Source organism: Anomaloglossus baeobatrachus, chromosome 2 (genome assembly GCF_048569485.1).
Source record: "Anomaloglossus baeobatrachus isolate aAnoBae1 chromosome 2, aAnoBae1.hap1, whole genome shotgun sequence".
Lineage (NCBI taxonomy): Eukaryota > Metazoa > Chordata > Amphibia > Anura > Aromobatidae > Anomaloglossus > Anomaloglossus baeobatrachus.
This window is the reverse complement of record NC_134354.1, coordinates 136938273-136956332: the sequence shown is the minus strand read 5'-3', so window position 1 is coordinate 136956332 and position 18060 is coordinate 136938273. Positions and strand designations below refer to the sequence as shown.

The 18060-nt window shown below is 38.1% G+C and overlaps 1 protein-coding gene across 7 annotated transcripts in view; it reads left to right on the top strand.

The window, feature by feature from the left end:
- Positions 1-18060, top strand: part of ELN (elastin) — a 139797-nt gene that overhangs the window by 85449 nt on the left and 36288 nt on the right. For 2 of the 7 annotated variants that reach the window (XM_075335379.1, XM_075335376.1), the window contains exons 22-33: positions 225-404; positions 492-539; positions 1628-1804; positions 2919-2957; positions 3262-3294; positions 7466-7492; positions 10919-10951; positions 11140-11175; positions 12096-12131; positions 12237-12269; positions 16446-16478; positions 16579-16605. In XM_075335379.1, the coding sequence (XP_075191494.1) occupies positions 225-404; positions 492-539; positions 1628-1804; positions 2919-2957; positions 3262-3294; positions 7466-7492; positions 10919-10951; positions 11140-11175; positions 12096-12131; positions 12237-12269; positions 16446-16478; positions 16579-16605 (702 nt within the window). Of the gene's footprint in view, positions 1-224; positions 405-491; positions 540-1627; positions 1805-2918; positions 2958-3261; positions 3295-7465; positions 7493-10918; positions 10952-11139; positions 11176-12095; positions 12132-12236; positions 12270-16445; positions 16479-16575; positions 16606-18060 lie in introns of all 7 variants that reach the window. The other 5 variants (XM_075335378.1, XM_075335374.1, XM_075335375.1 and 2 more) reach the window with 4 other exon arrangements.

Here is an 18060-nt window from a genome sequence, read left to right as displayed (position 1 = left end):
AATTGTTCAGCAGCTTTTAGTGTTGAGCAGCATTGAGTATTGAGCAGTACTGAAAGTTGAGCAGCGTTGACTGTTTCTATCCCTTCCACTTTAGGCCTCCACTGATCAAAATGTCTAACTTATTCTTTGTGATGTGTGAAACATTTTCCATGAATGCAGTTATTCTATAATTGTATCAATTAGATATGAGAAAATATAATTTGTTTTTTTATTATTCCGAGTAGCAGCTGCAGCTGGAGGCATACCCGGAGCTGTTCCTGGTGCTGTACCTGGTTTTTATCCTGGAGCTGCTGGTGGAGTATTACCAGGTGGTGGAGTATTGCCAGGTGGTGGACTATTGCCAGGTGGTGGAGTCTTGCCAGGTGGTGGAGTCTTGCCAGGTGGTGGACTATTGCCAGGAGCAGGTAGAATTTCTAAACAACTCATAATATCAAATCCGCAAATGTAGATTTTCATTGTTTCTGTCTCATTAATCCTGTGTTTTTCATCAGGAATACCTCAACTGGGTGTTCAGCCTGGTGGAAAACCTCCAAAATATGGCAAGTTTATAATACTGTATCCTATATCATATTCTTAACACATCGTGTCACTCTTTTAACATACGGTCAGAGTGACATCTAAAGGCCTGTTCAAGATAACCTTGCACCATAATCAGATTGCCGATCATTCAATGCGCAAGCAAAACGCAAAATGATCTCTTGATCATCGTTCTTGACAGCAAATCGTCCTATGTAAATGAGAATCTCCCAGCCAAGAACAATGGCAGCCCATGTACACTGACGATCTATTACAGATCGTATAGCAAGTATCGTTTACATGCAGTCGAAACCGGCTACTAAAAGACCACCAATCGGTAAATATTTGATGATCAGCTGTCAATTAATGCTGCAAATCAGTTAATGGAAGCAGCCATTTAATGATCTGCCTCTAAGAAATTACACATATATCATTTGAGTTTTGGTTGTTCTTTATATACCTCACAAAAGCACAACTAGTGTATATATTGCTATTCAGTAGTTATTGTGATGCTACATTGGGACTTATAAAGTCCATATAATTACATCATTATATACAATAACCTCCGTCAATCAAGAAATCTACTAAAAAGGGTTAACCACAAGAACCCATTGTCAATTCTGAGTGTTCCCTTTTAAACAACAACCCCTGAGCACTGCTTCACATCACTGTTAGCAATGGTTTAATAGTAACTATTTGTGTTCGGAATTATTCGTAACGAATCCCAAAGTTCTATTCCAGTAATCATCACGGATATCGAACCTAATGCAAGTAAATGGGGAACCCGAGCATTTTTCTGGGGAATCTTCATGAAAAATGCTCGGGTTCCCCACTGACTTGAAGTAGGTTTGTTATTGGTGATGAATACCGAAATAGTACTTTGGGATTCATTACGAATATTCCAAATCTGAATAGTTACTATTCGCCCATCACTAGTCACTGCCACACCAGGTGTTTTATAGTATCCAACCATACAGGCATGTGTATTTTATAGTCTATATACAATGTATGCTATACTGTAAACCTACATTGTCATAATAACTGAACAATTGGATAGAGGGAACTTGTATAGGAATGACAAATTTAACAGACTAAATCATTGTTTCCTAAGGTGTACCTGGGGTTGGCAGTGTAGCTGGTGTAGGAGGAGTGCCAGGAGTTGGTGGTATTCCTGGAGTTGGTGGCATCCCTGGAGTTGGTGGCATCCCCGGAGTTGGTGGCATCCCCGGAGTTGGTGGCATCCCCGGAGTTGGTGGCATCCCTGGAGTTGGTGGTGTCCCTGGAGCAGGCAAGTTAAACAAAAACTACTTAAAGAGGAACTTCACTTGCTTTAAACAAAAAGAGTTAACTTTAAAAAATCCCTAAACTCCCCTGATCGTGTCATTTATTTCCATTTTGCGCTGCAGCACTCCACTACAAAGATACTCACATTTGTTCTTCTGCAGCACAGAGTGTGAAATCTCTGCTTTGCAGCCCAACTGGGAGTTACTTCACAGTCTTCTTTGGGGTCATGTGCCCTTACCCTTCTCAAACAGACATTGCCAATCACAGCTCAGCAGCTTAAGGCCCCTTTACACACTGAGACTTTCTAGCGATCCCACCAGCGATCCTGACCTGTCCGGGATCGCCAGAAAGTCTCTGGTGACCTGTCAAACAGGCAGACCTGGGCAACAACGCAGCAGTGATACGGACCTACAGAACGACCTCACTGGTCGTTGGGGACATGTCAAAGCAGCTATTTGAAAGGGAAGTCGCTAACAAAGTCGTTGTATCGGTGTCAAACACAACGATGCATGCTGCGCAGCGGGAAACAATGGACCAAAAAATGGTCCTGAAAGATTTGTAGCGATCAGCGTCCTAACAGTGGGGGCCAGGTCGTTGATGCGTGTCACACACTGCAATGTTGCTGGGGAGGTCGCTATTACGTCACAAAACCGGTGACGTTACAGCGATATCGCTAGCGATGTTGCAGTGTGTAAAGGGGCCTTTAGCCAGCAGGCTATCAGTCTTAGATGCTGCCAAACTATGACTGGCGGAGTCTGGGAGGTGAGGAGTAAAGGAACACAGCCCCAAAGAAGACTATGAAGAAACTCTCAATTGGACTGCCAAGCTGAGATTTCACAAAGCGTGCTCCACAAGAAACAAATGTCAATATATCTGTAATGGAGTGATGCAGCGCAAAATGGAAAAAAAAGTGCCAGAATTAGGGGAGCTTAGGGATTTTTTAGAAGGTAATTAACTTAATTTTTTGTCAAGTGACAAGACGTGTTTAAGACTATCGCATATTAAAAGATAATATATAATAACAGAATTAACTATAACATAGGAGCATTAATATTAGCATTCAGCATTTTTTGCTAATCTTGACTTTTTCAGTTTATTTTTATCGTTTTAATGTCTAGGTGTTGGGGGTGTTGGTGCTAAACCACCTAAGACTGGAGGTGAGTTGCTGGTGAAACTATGTCAAATGAATGTCTCAAAAATGTAAGAAAAATTGTGTAAGTGGGTACAATTACTAAACAAGCCAACTATACTGAAGAATAAGTGAACTGTGTAACAATTGGAGCTAGACTTTCCCTCCTACAGGGGAAACATTAAGTTTATGGCTCTAACCCTCTATCTAAATAGTGGCTTATTGGCAGTTGCTCTTTCTCCCAATACATGTCCTGCCATAATATCACTGTAAATTAATGAGAAGCCAAATGTGAAATATTAAATTAATTGTATGCTCCTTTCTCATTACAGCTGGCTATGGCGTTGGCGGTCTTCCTACAGGAGGTGTGTGCTAATATATGCAATTGATAACTGATAGGAACACCGAATATAAATAATACACAAACAATGATGAGAATTTTCTCTACCTAAAGATCTAAATAGTATTTTTCTTCATTATAGCCATAATGTACAAGTATATAGAGATCTATCTTTATATACTTGTACCTTTCTATACATCCCTTTGAAATTACAAAAAATAATGAAAAATAATTACAGAAATCACATTTCAGAGGGGTTTTCTAGGCTCCAGACATATTTCTGCTGTCACTCTATGTGCACATCACAATTTCCCTGTATTGCCATCATAAGTGGGCATGTGTGTGTACTATGTACAGTTGAAACCAGAAGTTTACATACAGTACATTTTTTAAAAAGACACATCTGCATCTTTTTCTCACTATCTGACATGAAATCAGAATAAACCTTTAACGTTTTAGGTCAATTAGGAACCAAAATTATTTATATTTCCCAAATACCAGAAAAATGAGAGAGAGAATGTTTTAAGGCATTTTTAATACTTTCTGCAAAGTCAAAAGTTTCCATGCACTAAGAGTACTATGCCTTTAAACAATATGGGACCGCCCATCTGATGATGTCATGTCTTTGGAAGCTTCTGATAGGTTTATTGGCAACATCTGAGTTAGAGACACACCTGTGGCTGTATTTTAATGCACACTTGAAACGCACTGCTTTGGTCAGACATGTGCATATCAACCCAAGAACAAAAGCAAAAGACCTTGTGAAGATGCTGGTGGAAACTGGTAAGATTATGTCATTACCCACAGTGAAACGAGTACTGTATTAACATGGGCTGAAACGCCACTCTGCCAGGAAGAAGTGATTATTCCAAAAGAAACATAAAAAAGCCAGATTAATGTTTGCAAATGCACACAGGATCAACAACCTTAATTTTTGGAGACATGTCCTGTGGTGTGATGAAACTAAAATTGAACTTTTGGCCATAATGACCATCGTTATGTTTGGAGGAAAAAGGGAGACACTTCTTTGAAGCCTAAGAACACCAAACCAACTGTGAAACATGGTGGTGACAGCATCATGTTGTGGAGTTGTTTTTCTGCAGGAGGGACTAGTGCATTTCACAAAATAGATGGCATCATGAGGAAAGAAGATTTTGTGGCAATACTGAAGCAACATCTCAAGACATCAGCCAGGAACTTAAAGCTTGGGTGGAAATGGGTCTTCCAAATGGTCAATGACCATATGAAGCATACTGCCAAACTGGTTACAAAGTGGCTTAAGGATAACAAAGTCAATGTTTTGGAGCGGCCATCACAAAGCCCTGATCTCAATCCTATTAAAATTTATGTGCAAAGCTGAAAAGGCCGGTGCGAGCAAAGCAACCTACAAACATGGCTCAGTTACACCAGTTCTGTCAGGAGGAATGGACCCAAATTTCTACCAACTATTGTGAAAAGCTTGTGGAAGGATATCCAAAACATTTAAGCCAACTCATACAGTTTAAGGGCAATGCCACCAAATACTAATGAAATGTATGTAAATTTTTGACTTTACGGAAAGTAAAAAAATAACATTCTCTCTCTCATTATTCTGGCATTTGGCAAATATATATATTATTTTGTTTCCTAATTGACCTAAAATAGGAAAGGTTTATTCTGATTTCATGTTAGATAGTGAGAAAAACATGCAGATGTGTCTATAGATAGTGGATGTAAATGTAAACTTCTGGTTTCAACTGTTTATGCATACATAATGTGCAAATAATATATAAATGTGTTTATTTTACATGCAGTATTTGTGCCTAATCATCTGCTCATACTAGTCTGTGTGCTGTATCTTTCTCTGTGGCCTGCCAAATGAATGCTACCATGCATTGATGTCAAGAGGCATTAAACAGTGGTTGTTATGTTTATTATGTCACAGCTATATATACATCTTGCCAAATTACAGATAGATGGATTGCAAAATTATGACTATAGACATGATATAGCTGTGATAAAAAATCATAAAAAAAATTGTTAAAAACATGCAACGCAAAATTTTTATTAAAGTGCTTTTCATCTGTGCAAATTTTAAAGAGGATCTGTCACCATATGTAACAATGCAAACTGTATATCTTGTTAAATAGCGCTACTAGACCTGTTGATGTTGGTGTACTTACTATAAAAAACATGTTAAAATGGCTGTAAATTCTTGATAGTAAAATGAGTATTTTATGAGTCCAGCTCTCATTTCAATATTAGACTTAATTTTCAAAAGCAGTTAGTCAGATATTTTGACTTGGAATTTCAAGATAGTACACCACCTTCATCAGGTCTTAAAGAGCTTTTTGTTAATGTATGAAGATTATGCAATATCTTTTGCTAAAAATTGTAGCCTCTTTATTTAAACTGCTACAAAATTACACCCCTCTTATTATTCAAGTAAGGCCTTTTATAATAAGACCTTCAGATCCAATATCTTGCCACATATAAAGTGTAATCGGTAACCTACAGTGGCATGTAAAAGTTTGGGCACCCCTGGTCAAAATTACTGTTATTGTGAATAGTTAAGCAAGTTGAAGATGAAATGATCTCTAAAAGGCATAAAGTTAAAGATGACACATTTCCTTTTAATTTTAGGTAAAAAAAAATATTTTATCTTTTACATTTTAAAAATTATAAAAAGGAGAATAGACCAATGCAAATGTTTGGGCACCCTTGGAGATTTGTGTGCCGAGATAACTTTGACCAAGGATTCAGACCTTAATTAGTCTGTTTATCATCATTAGGAAAGGCCAAGTGATGCTGATTTCACAACTTTATAAAAACTCAGCCTCCTTTAACATTGTGCCAAAAAAGAGCAGCCATGGGTTCTTCTAAGCAGCTGCCTAGCACTCTGAACATGAAAATGGTGGAGGCCCACAAAGCAGGAGAAGGCCATAAGACAGCAAAGTATTTTCAAGTTGTCCTTTCCTCAGTTCGACATACAATTAAGAAATGACAGTTAAGGAACAGTGGAGGTCAAGATAAGGTCTGGAAGACCAAGCAAAATTTCTGTGAAAGCTGCTTGCAGAATTGCTAGAAAGGCAAATGAGAACCCCCATTTGACTGCAAAAGACCTTCAGGCAGATATAGCACTCTCTGGAGTTGTGATACATTGTTTTACTGTTGAGAGACACCTGCAAAAATATGGCCTTCATAGCAGAGTCATCAGAATAGAACCTCTCCTGCATCCTCACCATAAAATTCAGCTTCAGAAGTATGCAAAAGAACATCTAAACAAGGCTGATGCATTTTGGAAACAAGTCCAGTTGACTGATGAGGTTAAAATAGAACATTTTAGCCACAATGAACAAAGATATGTGTGGAGAATAAAGGATACAGAATTTCAGAAAAAGAACAATTCATGAACCATTAAGCATGGGGGTGGATCAATCATACTTTGGGGTTGTGTTGTAGCCAATGGCATGAGGAACATTTCACTGGTAGCGAGAAGAAAGGATTCAATTAAATTTCAACAAATTCTTGATGAAAACATAACACCATCTGTAAAAAAGCTAAATTTGATAAGAGGATGGCTTCTGCAAATGTCTAATGATCCTTAACACATGGTAAAATCCACAATAGACTACATCAAAAGGGGCAAGATGAAGGTTTTACAATGACCCGCACAGTCCATTGATCTGTACACCATTGAAAATCTGTGGCTAGACCTCAAAAGGGCAGTGCATGCAAGATGACCTAGGAATCTCAAAAAAACTGGAAGACTTTTCCAAAGAGAATTGGTGAAAATCCCTCAAATATGAATTGAAAAACTCTTGGCTGTATACAAAAAGCATTTTCAAGCTGTGATATTTGCCAAGGGGGTGCTACTAGATACTAGTCATGCAGGGTGCCCAAACTTTAGCATCAGCCCATTTTACTTTTTTGTTAATTTTAAAATATAAAAGATTAAAATGTTTTTTCATTTGCCTAAACCACAAAGGAAATGTGTCATCTTTAACTTTCTGCCTTTTAGAGATTATTTCATCTTTAACTTGTTTAACTGTTCACAATAAAAATAATATTGACCAGGGGTGCCCCAACTTTTAGATGCCACTCTACATTTTTCTTAGTTATAGATAGGCTGCATTTCTTATAGTACAATTTAAATAACTTTGATCAGTCTATTTTTAATTAATTGCATATTAATTCCCTACTATTTTTTTCTCTAGTGGGAGTCGGTGGTGTTCCTGGAGGAGGTAAGCAATATCAGTTGCTTGGCTATTATTTTTAATCCTGCATATGTTCTGCTTCAGGTAACCAAGATTTATAGGACATATTACATAAGATGTAATTAATATTTTACCTGGAAAGCACAATATTCCGGACTGACAGTTGGCTCTAATGCACAGACTGAAAGCCTAAAGCGGGCTTTACACACTGTGATCTCGCTAGCGAGATCGCAAGTGATCGTACCCGCCCCCGTCGGTTGTGCGACACGGGCAAATCGCTGCCCGTCGCGCACAACCTCGCTTAGCCCTGTCACACGCACTTACCTGTCCTGCGACGTCGCTCTAGCCGGTGATCCGCCTCCTTTCTAGGGGGCGGGCCGTGCGGCATCACAGCGACGTCACACGGCAGGTGGCCAATAGAAGCGGAGGGGCAGAGATGAGCGGGACGTAAACATCCCACCCACCTCCTTCCTTACGCATAGTCGGTGGAGGCAGGTAAGGAGATGTTTGTCGCTCCTGCGGTGTCACACACAGCGATGTGTGCTGCCGCAGGAACGAGGAACAACATCGCTAATTAGAAGAAAACGATTTTTTGTTTCAGGACGACCTCTCCGCGGCAAACGATTTTTGCCACTTTTGCGATCGTTTTAGGTCGCACATAACTGTCACACACTGCGATATCGTTAATGACGCCGGATGTGCGTCACAAACAACGTGAACCCGACGATAATTCATTAACGATATCGTAGCGTGTAAAGCCCACTTAAGGCTGTCGGGAAGAATACAGTTAATTTCCTCTGGGCAGCAGAGCTCTCCGTGTTGATACTGGGCAGATTCAGAATGCTATTAACCTGCAAATTAAATCCATATCTGTAGGTTAATAACAATTTGTTACCAGACAGGTTTCTTTATTTTTCACACACTGCAAAGAAGGAGAACAGTATAATACCCCTCTGTTATAATTCTGCTACTGAAAAAAATACTAAAACCAAGGCTTGTGTTTCATGAATAGTTTGCTTCCTGGCTTGTGAGAAGGACAAGACATAAGCAATATATTTTTGCTTTTCATTTTCTATTTTGTTAGTAAAAAAAACAAAAGACAAAAGAAAAATCTGAACATTCCAGAAATTTAAATCAACTGTCTACCTCACAAAGTGTGCATGTTGTATTTTTTTTTTTACCTATTTTGCACACTTCTTTGTTCTAATAGTGGCTAGACCTCACATGACTTATTTCTTCTAAAGACAATACTAAGGACCAGGGGGCACTCACTGCGAGTGGAAGAAAAGCGATTCCGACAGCTAAATAGGAAAGGGTTCTTTACAGTTAGAGCAGTCAGACTGTGGAATGCCCTACCACAAGAGGTAGTAATGGCAGATACTATAACGGGTTTTAAAAAAGGGCTGGATGATTTCCTCAGTACACACAACATTGTTGGTTATAAATGACTTAGTGACCAAATGTAGAACTGGTGGAGGAAGGTTGAACTAGATGGACCTAGGTCTTTTTTCAACCTAAGTAACTATGTAACTATTTAACTAAATATTTGACCCATACACACAACCTGTATGCAGAGGGCGGTTGCGGATGATGGCTTTCCGGAGTTGAACCTGCATTGCTTTTCTTATCTCATCCTTTCTGATAAACAGCATCTTCCATTTTCACCACCTAGGGCCTGCCATCAGGGGAAAACTGGCCAGTCTTATTTTATTCCTTCTGTTTTCCTGAGTATTTTTTTTTGTTTGTTCGATTTTTTTTTTATAATGTTCTGCATGGTACCAGAGATCCTCTATCCTCCTGTACCAGTCTGTGCCTTGTATTGTTTATGATTATTGTACATGTCCCTATTATGTGTACTCTTTTCACATGTAAAGCGCCATGGAATAAATGGTGCTATAATAATTATTATTAATAATAATAATAATAATAATAATAAAGGTCTTTTTATTTGGTGCTAATTTTCATAGTCTCTGCCAAGGGGGCATGGTCACAGAATAATTATGCAGAGTATCCTAAGGACAATCAAACACCATAAAAGTTAACACCAAATAAAACGTCCCATATATCAGGAACCATGTAGCGGATTTAAAAAAATAAATAAATAATAAATAAACAGCCAAAAATAAAAGCAAAAACTGATCCTCTTTGACCTTTTGACAGATCTTTAGAGGCTTTGCTGTATTGAGATTATAATTTCTAAATTTATATCAAATGACATTTTTTGGGAATATCTTGTTGAAGATGGTGAGATGGAATTTTAAAAGATTGGATCATCTCAAATTAAAACAATATGGTTAAGCTAAGAAAAAAAATCTCTCACTAGTAGTTGGTAATAATAACTAGGGATGATCGAATATTACAAATATTCAGCATATTCGGCTTCGGGAATATTCGACGAATAGGTCGCCGCTACGCGAATATTCAATGCGCAATGCAAGTCTATGGGAAGCCTGAATAGTTGCTATTCGGCAACTATCTGGGATTTCCCATAGACTTCCATTGCGAATCGAATATTCGCAAATAGTCGAATAGCGGCAACCTATTCGTCGAATATGGGCATAGCCGAATATTTGAGGTATTCGATCATCCTTAGTAATAACTTCCAGTCTGTCTTGACATAAAGCTGTTCACACTCATAACTATGACTAAAAAGGTCCAACAGGTTCAACCAAATATTAAGAGGTTTTTCCACAATTTGCATTAATGACTTATGTAATACATATTTCATCACTATCTGATGAGTGGAGAACGATCACTGGAACTCCACCAATGCCTATAATGAAGAGACCGGCCCGACATAGTACTGGAATGGAAATAGCACTTTTGTAGAAAAATATCAGTGCTATGTATTGAGTCTATGGTCCCTTTTACTCCAGGTGTTAGTAGGAATTCCAACAGTTGGTCTCTCACAGAGCAGACATATATATCTAACAAATCCTGGTATATACCGTACCTTAAAGGGGTATTCCCATCTCCAAGCTCCTATCCAAATATGTAGTAGGTGTAATAATAATTTTACCAAATACCTCCAATTAGAAATGTAATATAGCTCTACTGATGTAGTCATATCTCTTACCTCATGTGCAGAGCATTGCACCTTAGGTATCCATGGTTATTAGCAGAGCAACTAACTAACTCTCACTATATGAGTGGCTGTAACTATAGATACTTAAACTGCAATGCCCTGCTCATGAGGTAAGAGACATGGCTAATCAGGAGAAATATATATTTCTAATTGGAGGTATGTACTAATATTATTATTATTAGTACGCCTACTACATATTGGGATAGGGTATTGGAGATGGGAATAGCATTTTAATGCTTCTTATGGTATAACCTCTGAACCTAAATTTTGTATTGATGTAAACTATTCCACAACCGTTATCTTAAAGGGGAAATAATGTCCCCGACTTCTTCCTAATATGCTAAAATCTTTCTTTATCTGACATGTAGTTGGAGGTGGACCTGGTGGACTACCATATGGAGGTTTGTGTATTCTATGTTTATCTGTCTTCACTCTTCAGTGCCAGAGCAGTAACTCAACAACTGTATTGGACACAAATATATAATAAAGCACAAAACCTAATATTCATATTGCTTAATTTTTATATAACTCTTGCTACTTTTTGAAGCTTTTGGTGACCTGATTAACAATATCTCCTCTTCTTGCACAGTTGGTGGGGTTGGTGCTGGTGGATTTCCCGCAGGAGGTTAGTATTTAGAGTATTGAATTGATATATTTCATAATTTAAATTTATTAATGCATTTCTAAAGAAGATGTCATTGGATAAAGTTATCATCTATTTTTCACTATGCTCACAATGGCTCTACATCCTAACCAATGACGGCCAACAGCTTTTATTTTTCCAACTTTTTCAAAAATGAAAATGAATGTCTCTGCTATGGAAAACTGGTTTTATGAAAATTATACAAATAAACTGAAGAAAATAAAAATTGGAAGTTGTCAGTGGTTGATATTTTTATAATTTTACTTTATTATCTGTACTGCATAGTAAACATAAAAATCAAAAATTAAAAATATCAACCACCAAGGACTATTATTTTTTATTTTTTCATGGTAAAAAGTTTTGGCTTAGACCGCGAGGAAGGCGGCTAGTACCACCGAAACGTGTTGTCCGCTTCTGCATGTGTCCTGTACTTTAATATGGCAGGATCTCTGGAATATCTTTAATGATAATTAATAAAGTACAAAGAAAATACTGCCACCTGGACTTTGGATTTTATTGCTGGATCCATTTAATTGGAATATGTATATATGTGTGTATATATATATATATATATATATATATATATATAGATATTTTTTCTTTATATATATATATATCTAGTGTATATTTATGTGTATATATATATATACAGAGAGAGAGAGAGATATATAGATATAGGTATATATATAGATATATAGATATATAAATATTTATTTTTATATATATATACATATATATATATATATATATATATATATATATATATACATACACCTATATATATATATATATATATTTTTATTATTATTATTATTATTATTATTATTATTATTATTTTGTATTTTCCTGTAAGAAAAATTTAATTATTTTTGCATTATCCTAAAATCTGTTTCCCACTTTAGCAGGTGGTTTAGGTGCTAAGCCGCCAAAGACTGGAGGTCAGTATTTATTTCTCAATAGGACATTGTTGCACAAATAAAATATTAATTTTATTATTAATATATTTTAGCTAACTTTATTTTATATGTCTTTTTAAACTATAGGCGGTTATGGAGTTGGAAGTCTTGGTGCTGGAGGTGGGTATTTAAATTGTTTTCAAGTTTTTCTTGTTTATGGATGAAATGATGATAGGTGTATTCATGTATAGCATAAATGCTGTCATTTTTTTGCTGTTTTTTTTATCCTCGTATTTTCAGCAGTTAGCCACTCCATATTACACAATAACAATCTTTCGTAATCATTATGATTTTACTGTTTTTTTTGTGTTTTATTATATGTGATGCATTTTGGTAGTTTTGAAGCAGCATTTTTTTAGCACAAAAAAGCTCTTATTCTGCATTTAAAATCACAATTGTGTATTTTTACTTGAATAGTTTTCAGGCTTCCAATAAAAGCATATACAGAAAAAATGCACCCTAAACGCACAGTTCAAGAGCGTTTATAAACACATAGTCGACAGGAATTTTCATGAAATCACATGCAATTTGTTTGGATAGTTAAAGTCAGTAGATTTTCTGCAGAAATAAATGACGCAGAACATATACAGTATTTACACTGTGTGGGACAATGGCCTAAAAGTCATTGGTATAAACTTGTAATTATTTCACTATTTACACAAAGGGTGGTTATTAATGGTACGTACTCGGACTGGGTCTCAGTTCATAGTGGGGTACCACAGGGGTCAGTATTGGGCCCGCTTCTTTTCAACATATTTATAAATGACCTTGTTGGGGGCATGCGGAGTAGAATTTCAATATTTGCAGATGATACTAAACTCTGCAGGGTAATCAATACAGAGGAGGATAATTTTATATTACAGGGAGATTTATGTAAATTGGAGGATTGGGCTGAGAAGTGGCAATTGAAGTTTAATGTAGATAAATGTAAGGTCATGCACTTGGGTAGAGGAAATAACATTTATGATTATGTACTTAATTGTAGAACACTGGGTAAAACAGACACAGAAAAAGACTTGGGTGTATGGGTGGATGGTAAACTTCACTTTAGTGGACAGTGTCAGGCAGCTGCTGCCAGGGCTAATAAAATAATGGGATGTATTAAAAGAGGTATAAGTGTTCATGAAAAAAATATAGTTCTACCTCTGTACAAGTCACTAGTGCGACCGCACTTAGAATACTGTGTACAATTCTGGTCACCGATATATAAGAAGGACATAGCTGAACTGGAGAGGGTGCAGAGAAGAGCGACCAAGATTATTAGAGGAATGGGTGGGCTGCAATACCAAGACAGGTTATTAAACTTGGGGTTATTTAGTTTGGAAAAACGAAGGCTTAGGGGGGATCTAATCACAATGTATAAATATATGAGGGGACAGTACAGAGACCTTTCCAAAGATCTTTTTACACCTAGGCCTGTGACTGGAACACGGGGGCATCCGCTACGTCTTGAGGAAAGAAGGTTTAATCATAACCACAGACGAGGATTCTTTACTGTACGAGCAGTGAGACTATGGAACTCTCTGCCGCATGATGTTGTAATGAGTGATTCACTACTAACATTTAAGCAGAGCCTGGATGCCTTTCTTGAAAAATTTAATATTACCAGTTATGTATATTAGATTTTATGACAGGGTGTTGATCCAGGGAACTAGTCTGATTGCCGGATGTGGAGTCAGGAAGGAAATTTTTTCCCCATTGGAACTTGTTTGCCACATTGGGGTTTTTTTTGCCTTCCTCTGGATCAACATGTTAGGCTACGGGTTGAACTAGATGGACTTAGAGTCTCCCTTCAACCTTAAAAACTATGATAACTATGATACTATGATACCTGCATATAGAGTGGCTTTAAAATACTTTGAAGGACCACCTTTCACTGCAATTACTGCTGCAAGTCTTTTGGGGTATGTCTCTACATAAGTCTCTGCTTTCCACATCTAATGGCTGACATTTTTGCCCATTCTTCTTTTCAAATAGCTCCAGCTCAGTGAGATTAGAGATTGTCTGTGAGCAGCAATTTTCAAGTCTTGCCACTGATTTTTTAATGGGATTTAGTCTTGCCCTGCTATCTGCTGTGTTGGATATTTCTGACTGTACAGGGACATGGTCTGATCATACCACATCTCCAGGGCCGGGATGGAAGTTAGAAAGTATACAGATATTGGAGCATAGTATTTACTAGGGTAAGAGTCCCACTCTTAATAATGGGAAAAAAAAATTCTGAGGCCTTTTTCTACATGCCTTCCAGAGTGTAATGCAATCCTTTCTTTAAATATTGCCTAGGTTTTGCACTTAGTGCACAGGTTTTACCACTGTAGAAGTCCCACTCTTTTTAAAATTGTCTAAACATTTATTCTGAGGCCCTCCTCTACTTGTCTTCCAGGGTGTATTTGAATCCCTCCTTTAAAGAGTATCTGTCCCCGGAATTTTGCAATGTAAGCTGAGAACAGCATGCTGCAAGGGTTAAAAAATTAAAAACATATGAGTTTCTCTTATCTGTTTGTGAGCTATTGTTTGCTCATACTAAAGGGTATATTGCTCTGAGATTAACATTGGTGTGACTCCTCTGCACATGCAGAGCAGACCGGCGTTTCCCTTGCTGTGATTGACACCTCACAGTTAATGCACATTCTCTATTGAAAGCCAGGTGTGGGCGGGAATAGCTCCCAGCTCTGCTACACTCAATTCTGAGATAAAGTCAGAATGACTGCACACAGTGATCTAAGATAAACATGGTTAGTTTCAGAATCTCTTTGCCTACATTATGTTGCTCCAAGAAGAAGTAACAGAAACCTGGTGACAGATTCCCTTTACATTTTTGCTAAGCCTTGCACCTAGTGCATAGGCTTTTACAGTGTAGGAGTCCCACTTTTTTAAAAATTGACAAAAAAATTATTCCGAGGCCATTTTCTATATGTCTTTTTGATACGGTATAGCAATCCCTTGTTTAAATTTGACCCAAATTGACAGCTTGCCTGGAAATGTTGCCATTTAGGCTTGTGGACACTAAGACTTTCTGCAACCTCATGGCGATAGCCATCCCTCAGCATTTAGTCCCTAGCCGCCACTGTTTCTCCGGTGTGCCATCACCTCCTTACACAAGCACTTGTCCCTTAACATCATCCATACCCTGACCAATTTAGTTACTGGGAAGGTCCACTTTACTACCAGCACATGGACAAATGCTTGTGGCCAGGGATGCAACATTTCACAGAAGGGACACTGGATGACCCTTGTGGAGGCCGGAACTGAGTTGGACTCGGGAATGGCTCACATGCTACCGGTGCCTAGGATTGTGGGTCCTAGTTTCATTAGGGTTTCCCCACTTCCTAAACTAGTTCCTGCACCCACTTTCTCCTCCACCATATCATGGTATGGTAACAGTATTGGCTGATGCATAGCGCTGTCCTTGATGTCTCCAACATCGTTTGTGGCCATTCATTCTCCTCAGCATGAGTTGACTTTCATCAGTGAACAGCACTGATGTCCATTGGTTCCTCATTTAGCATGATGGTATGACACCTGTAACTGGTGGTGTGGTCAGGTATCCTTGCAGGTTTTCTAGCACGAAGACCACACTGATGTAAACAGTTTTGAGTGGTCTGATGAGACACTTGGGAACCTCTCACGTCCTTTAAATGTGTCTGGAGTTGGTGGCATTCATCATTCAGTAATGAACGGGCATTGTTCACAATTAAGCGGTCATTAGTGTGGGATGTGGTTACTTCTATGTCTTTCTGTGACTTTTACAGTCTCTCTGTATCTCATTTGCAACCTGATGATGACACTGTGACATTATAAGCTCAGTAACAACTTTCGTCTGAGAACATCTTCTTTGAAGGCTTGCAATGGCAAGATACTATTAATCAGTTGTTAGGTGTCATCTTGGTCTCATGATGTCAAAATGTGAACAGCAAGATGAGGAGGACAGTTTATACTCGTTACTCAAAGTGAGGCCGTTGGAGTGTCCGACCTGCTAAATTCGAGTAACTAGCACTCAAGTATTTTAGTGCTTGATCATCACTATATTATATCATTGATGGCAGCTCCTCGAATCTACATGGATTGTGGCTGTGAGGATCTACAGATTGTATACATAAAGATCTGTATCCATACAATGGTTCTACGGCAAAAGTAAACCATGGAGAATGTGGGGAGATCTTTTCCATGTTTCTTATTTTCTCCTATGCGCAGGCGCTGTGGATGATACAATTTCTATAACACTGTAGAAATAATATTTAACCTGTTGATATATTGGGATTAAAACTCATTATGTCTTCTTTGTATTTTCTCTAGCTGGTGTTGGAGCTGGGGGTTACCCAGCAGGAGGTAATTTCATCACGTAATGTACAAGTCACAAGCAGTACCACTAAAAATAGTGATCAGTAATAATATATCTCTTTTTTCCATCTCATTTTCTATGCAGTAGGACTTGGAGCCGGCGGTGTACCAGGAGGTAGTAATTCAGCCTTCTTATGTAGAACTTTTACCATTGCTCTTTTTCTAAATTAATTTAACTATGACTTGCATTCATGGCCGGATTAAGAGAAGCCAGGGCCCCGGGTAATGTACAAGGTGTGGGACCCCCTGCTCCCGATATACAGTCATATGAAAAAGTTTGGGCACCCCTATTAATGTTAACCTTTTTTCTTTATAACAATTTGGGTTTTTGCAACAGCTATTTCAGTTTCATATATCTAATAACTGATGGACTGAGTAATATTTCTGGATCGAAATGAAATTTATTGTACTAACAGAAAATGTGCAATCAGCATTTAAACAAAATTTGACCGGTGCAAAAGTATGGGCACCCTTATCAATTTCTTAATTTGAACACTCCTAACTACTTTTTACTGACTTACTAAAGCACTAAATTGGTTTTGTAACCTCATTGAGCTTTGAACTTCATAGGCAGGTGTATCCAATCATGAGAAAAGTTATTTAAGGTGGCCACTTGCAAGTTGTTATCCTATTTGAATCTCCTATGAAGAGTGGCATCATGGGCTCCTCAAAACAACTCTCAAATTATCTGAAAGCAAAGATTATTCAACATAGTTGTTCAGGGGAAAGATACAAAAAGTTGTCTCAGAGATTTAAACTGTCAGTTTCCACTGTGAGGAAGATAGTAAGGAAATGGAAAAACACAGGTACAGTTCTTGTTAAGCCCAGAAGTGGCAGGCCAAGAAAAATATCAGAAAGGCAGAGAAGAAGAATGGTGAGAACAGTCAAGGGCAATCCACAGACCACCTCCAAAGACCTGCAGCATCATCTTGCTGCAGATGGTGTCAATGTGCATCGGTCAACAATACAGCGCACTTTGCACAAGGAGAAGCTGTATGGGAGAGTGATGCGAAAGAAGCCATTTATGCAAGCACGCCACAAACAGAGTCACCTGAGGTATGCAAAAGCACATTTGGACAAGCCAGTTACATTTTGGAAGAAGGTCCTGTGGACTGATGAAACAAAGATTGAGTTGTTTGGTCATACAAAAAGGCATTATGCATGGAGGCAAAAAAACACGGCATTCCAAGAAAAGCACTTGCTACCCACAGTAAAATTTGGTGGAGGTTCCATCATGCTTTGGGGTTGTGTGGCCAATGCCAGCACTGGGAATCTTGTTAAAGTTGAGGGTCTCATGGATTCAACTCAGTATCAGCAGATTCTTGCCAATAATGTGCAAGAATCAGTGACGAAGTTGAAGTTACGCAGGGGATGGATATTTCAGCAAGACAATGATCCAAAACACCGCTCCAACTCTACTCAGGCATTCCTGCAGAGGAACAATTACAATATTCTGGAATGGCCATCCCAGTCCCCAGACCTGAATATCATTGAACATCTGTGGGATGATTTGAAGCGGGCTGTCCATGCTTGGCGACCATCAAACTTAACTGAACTGGAATTGTTTTGT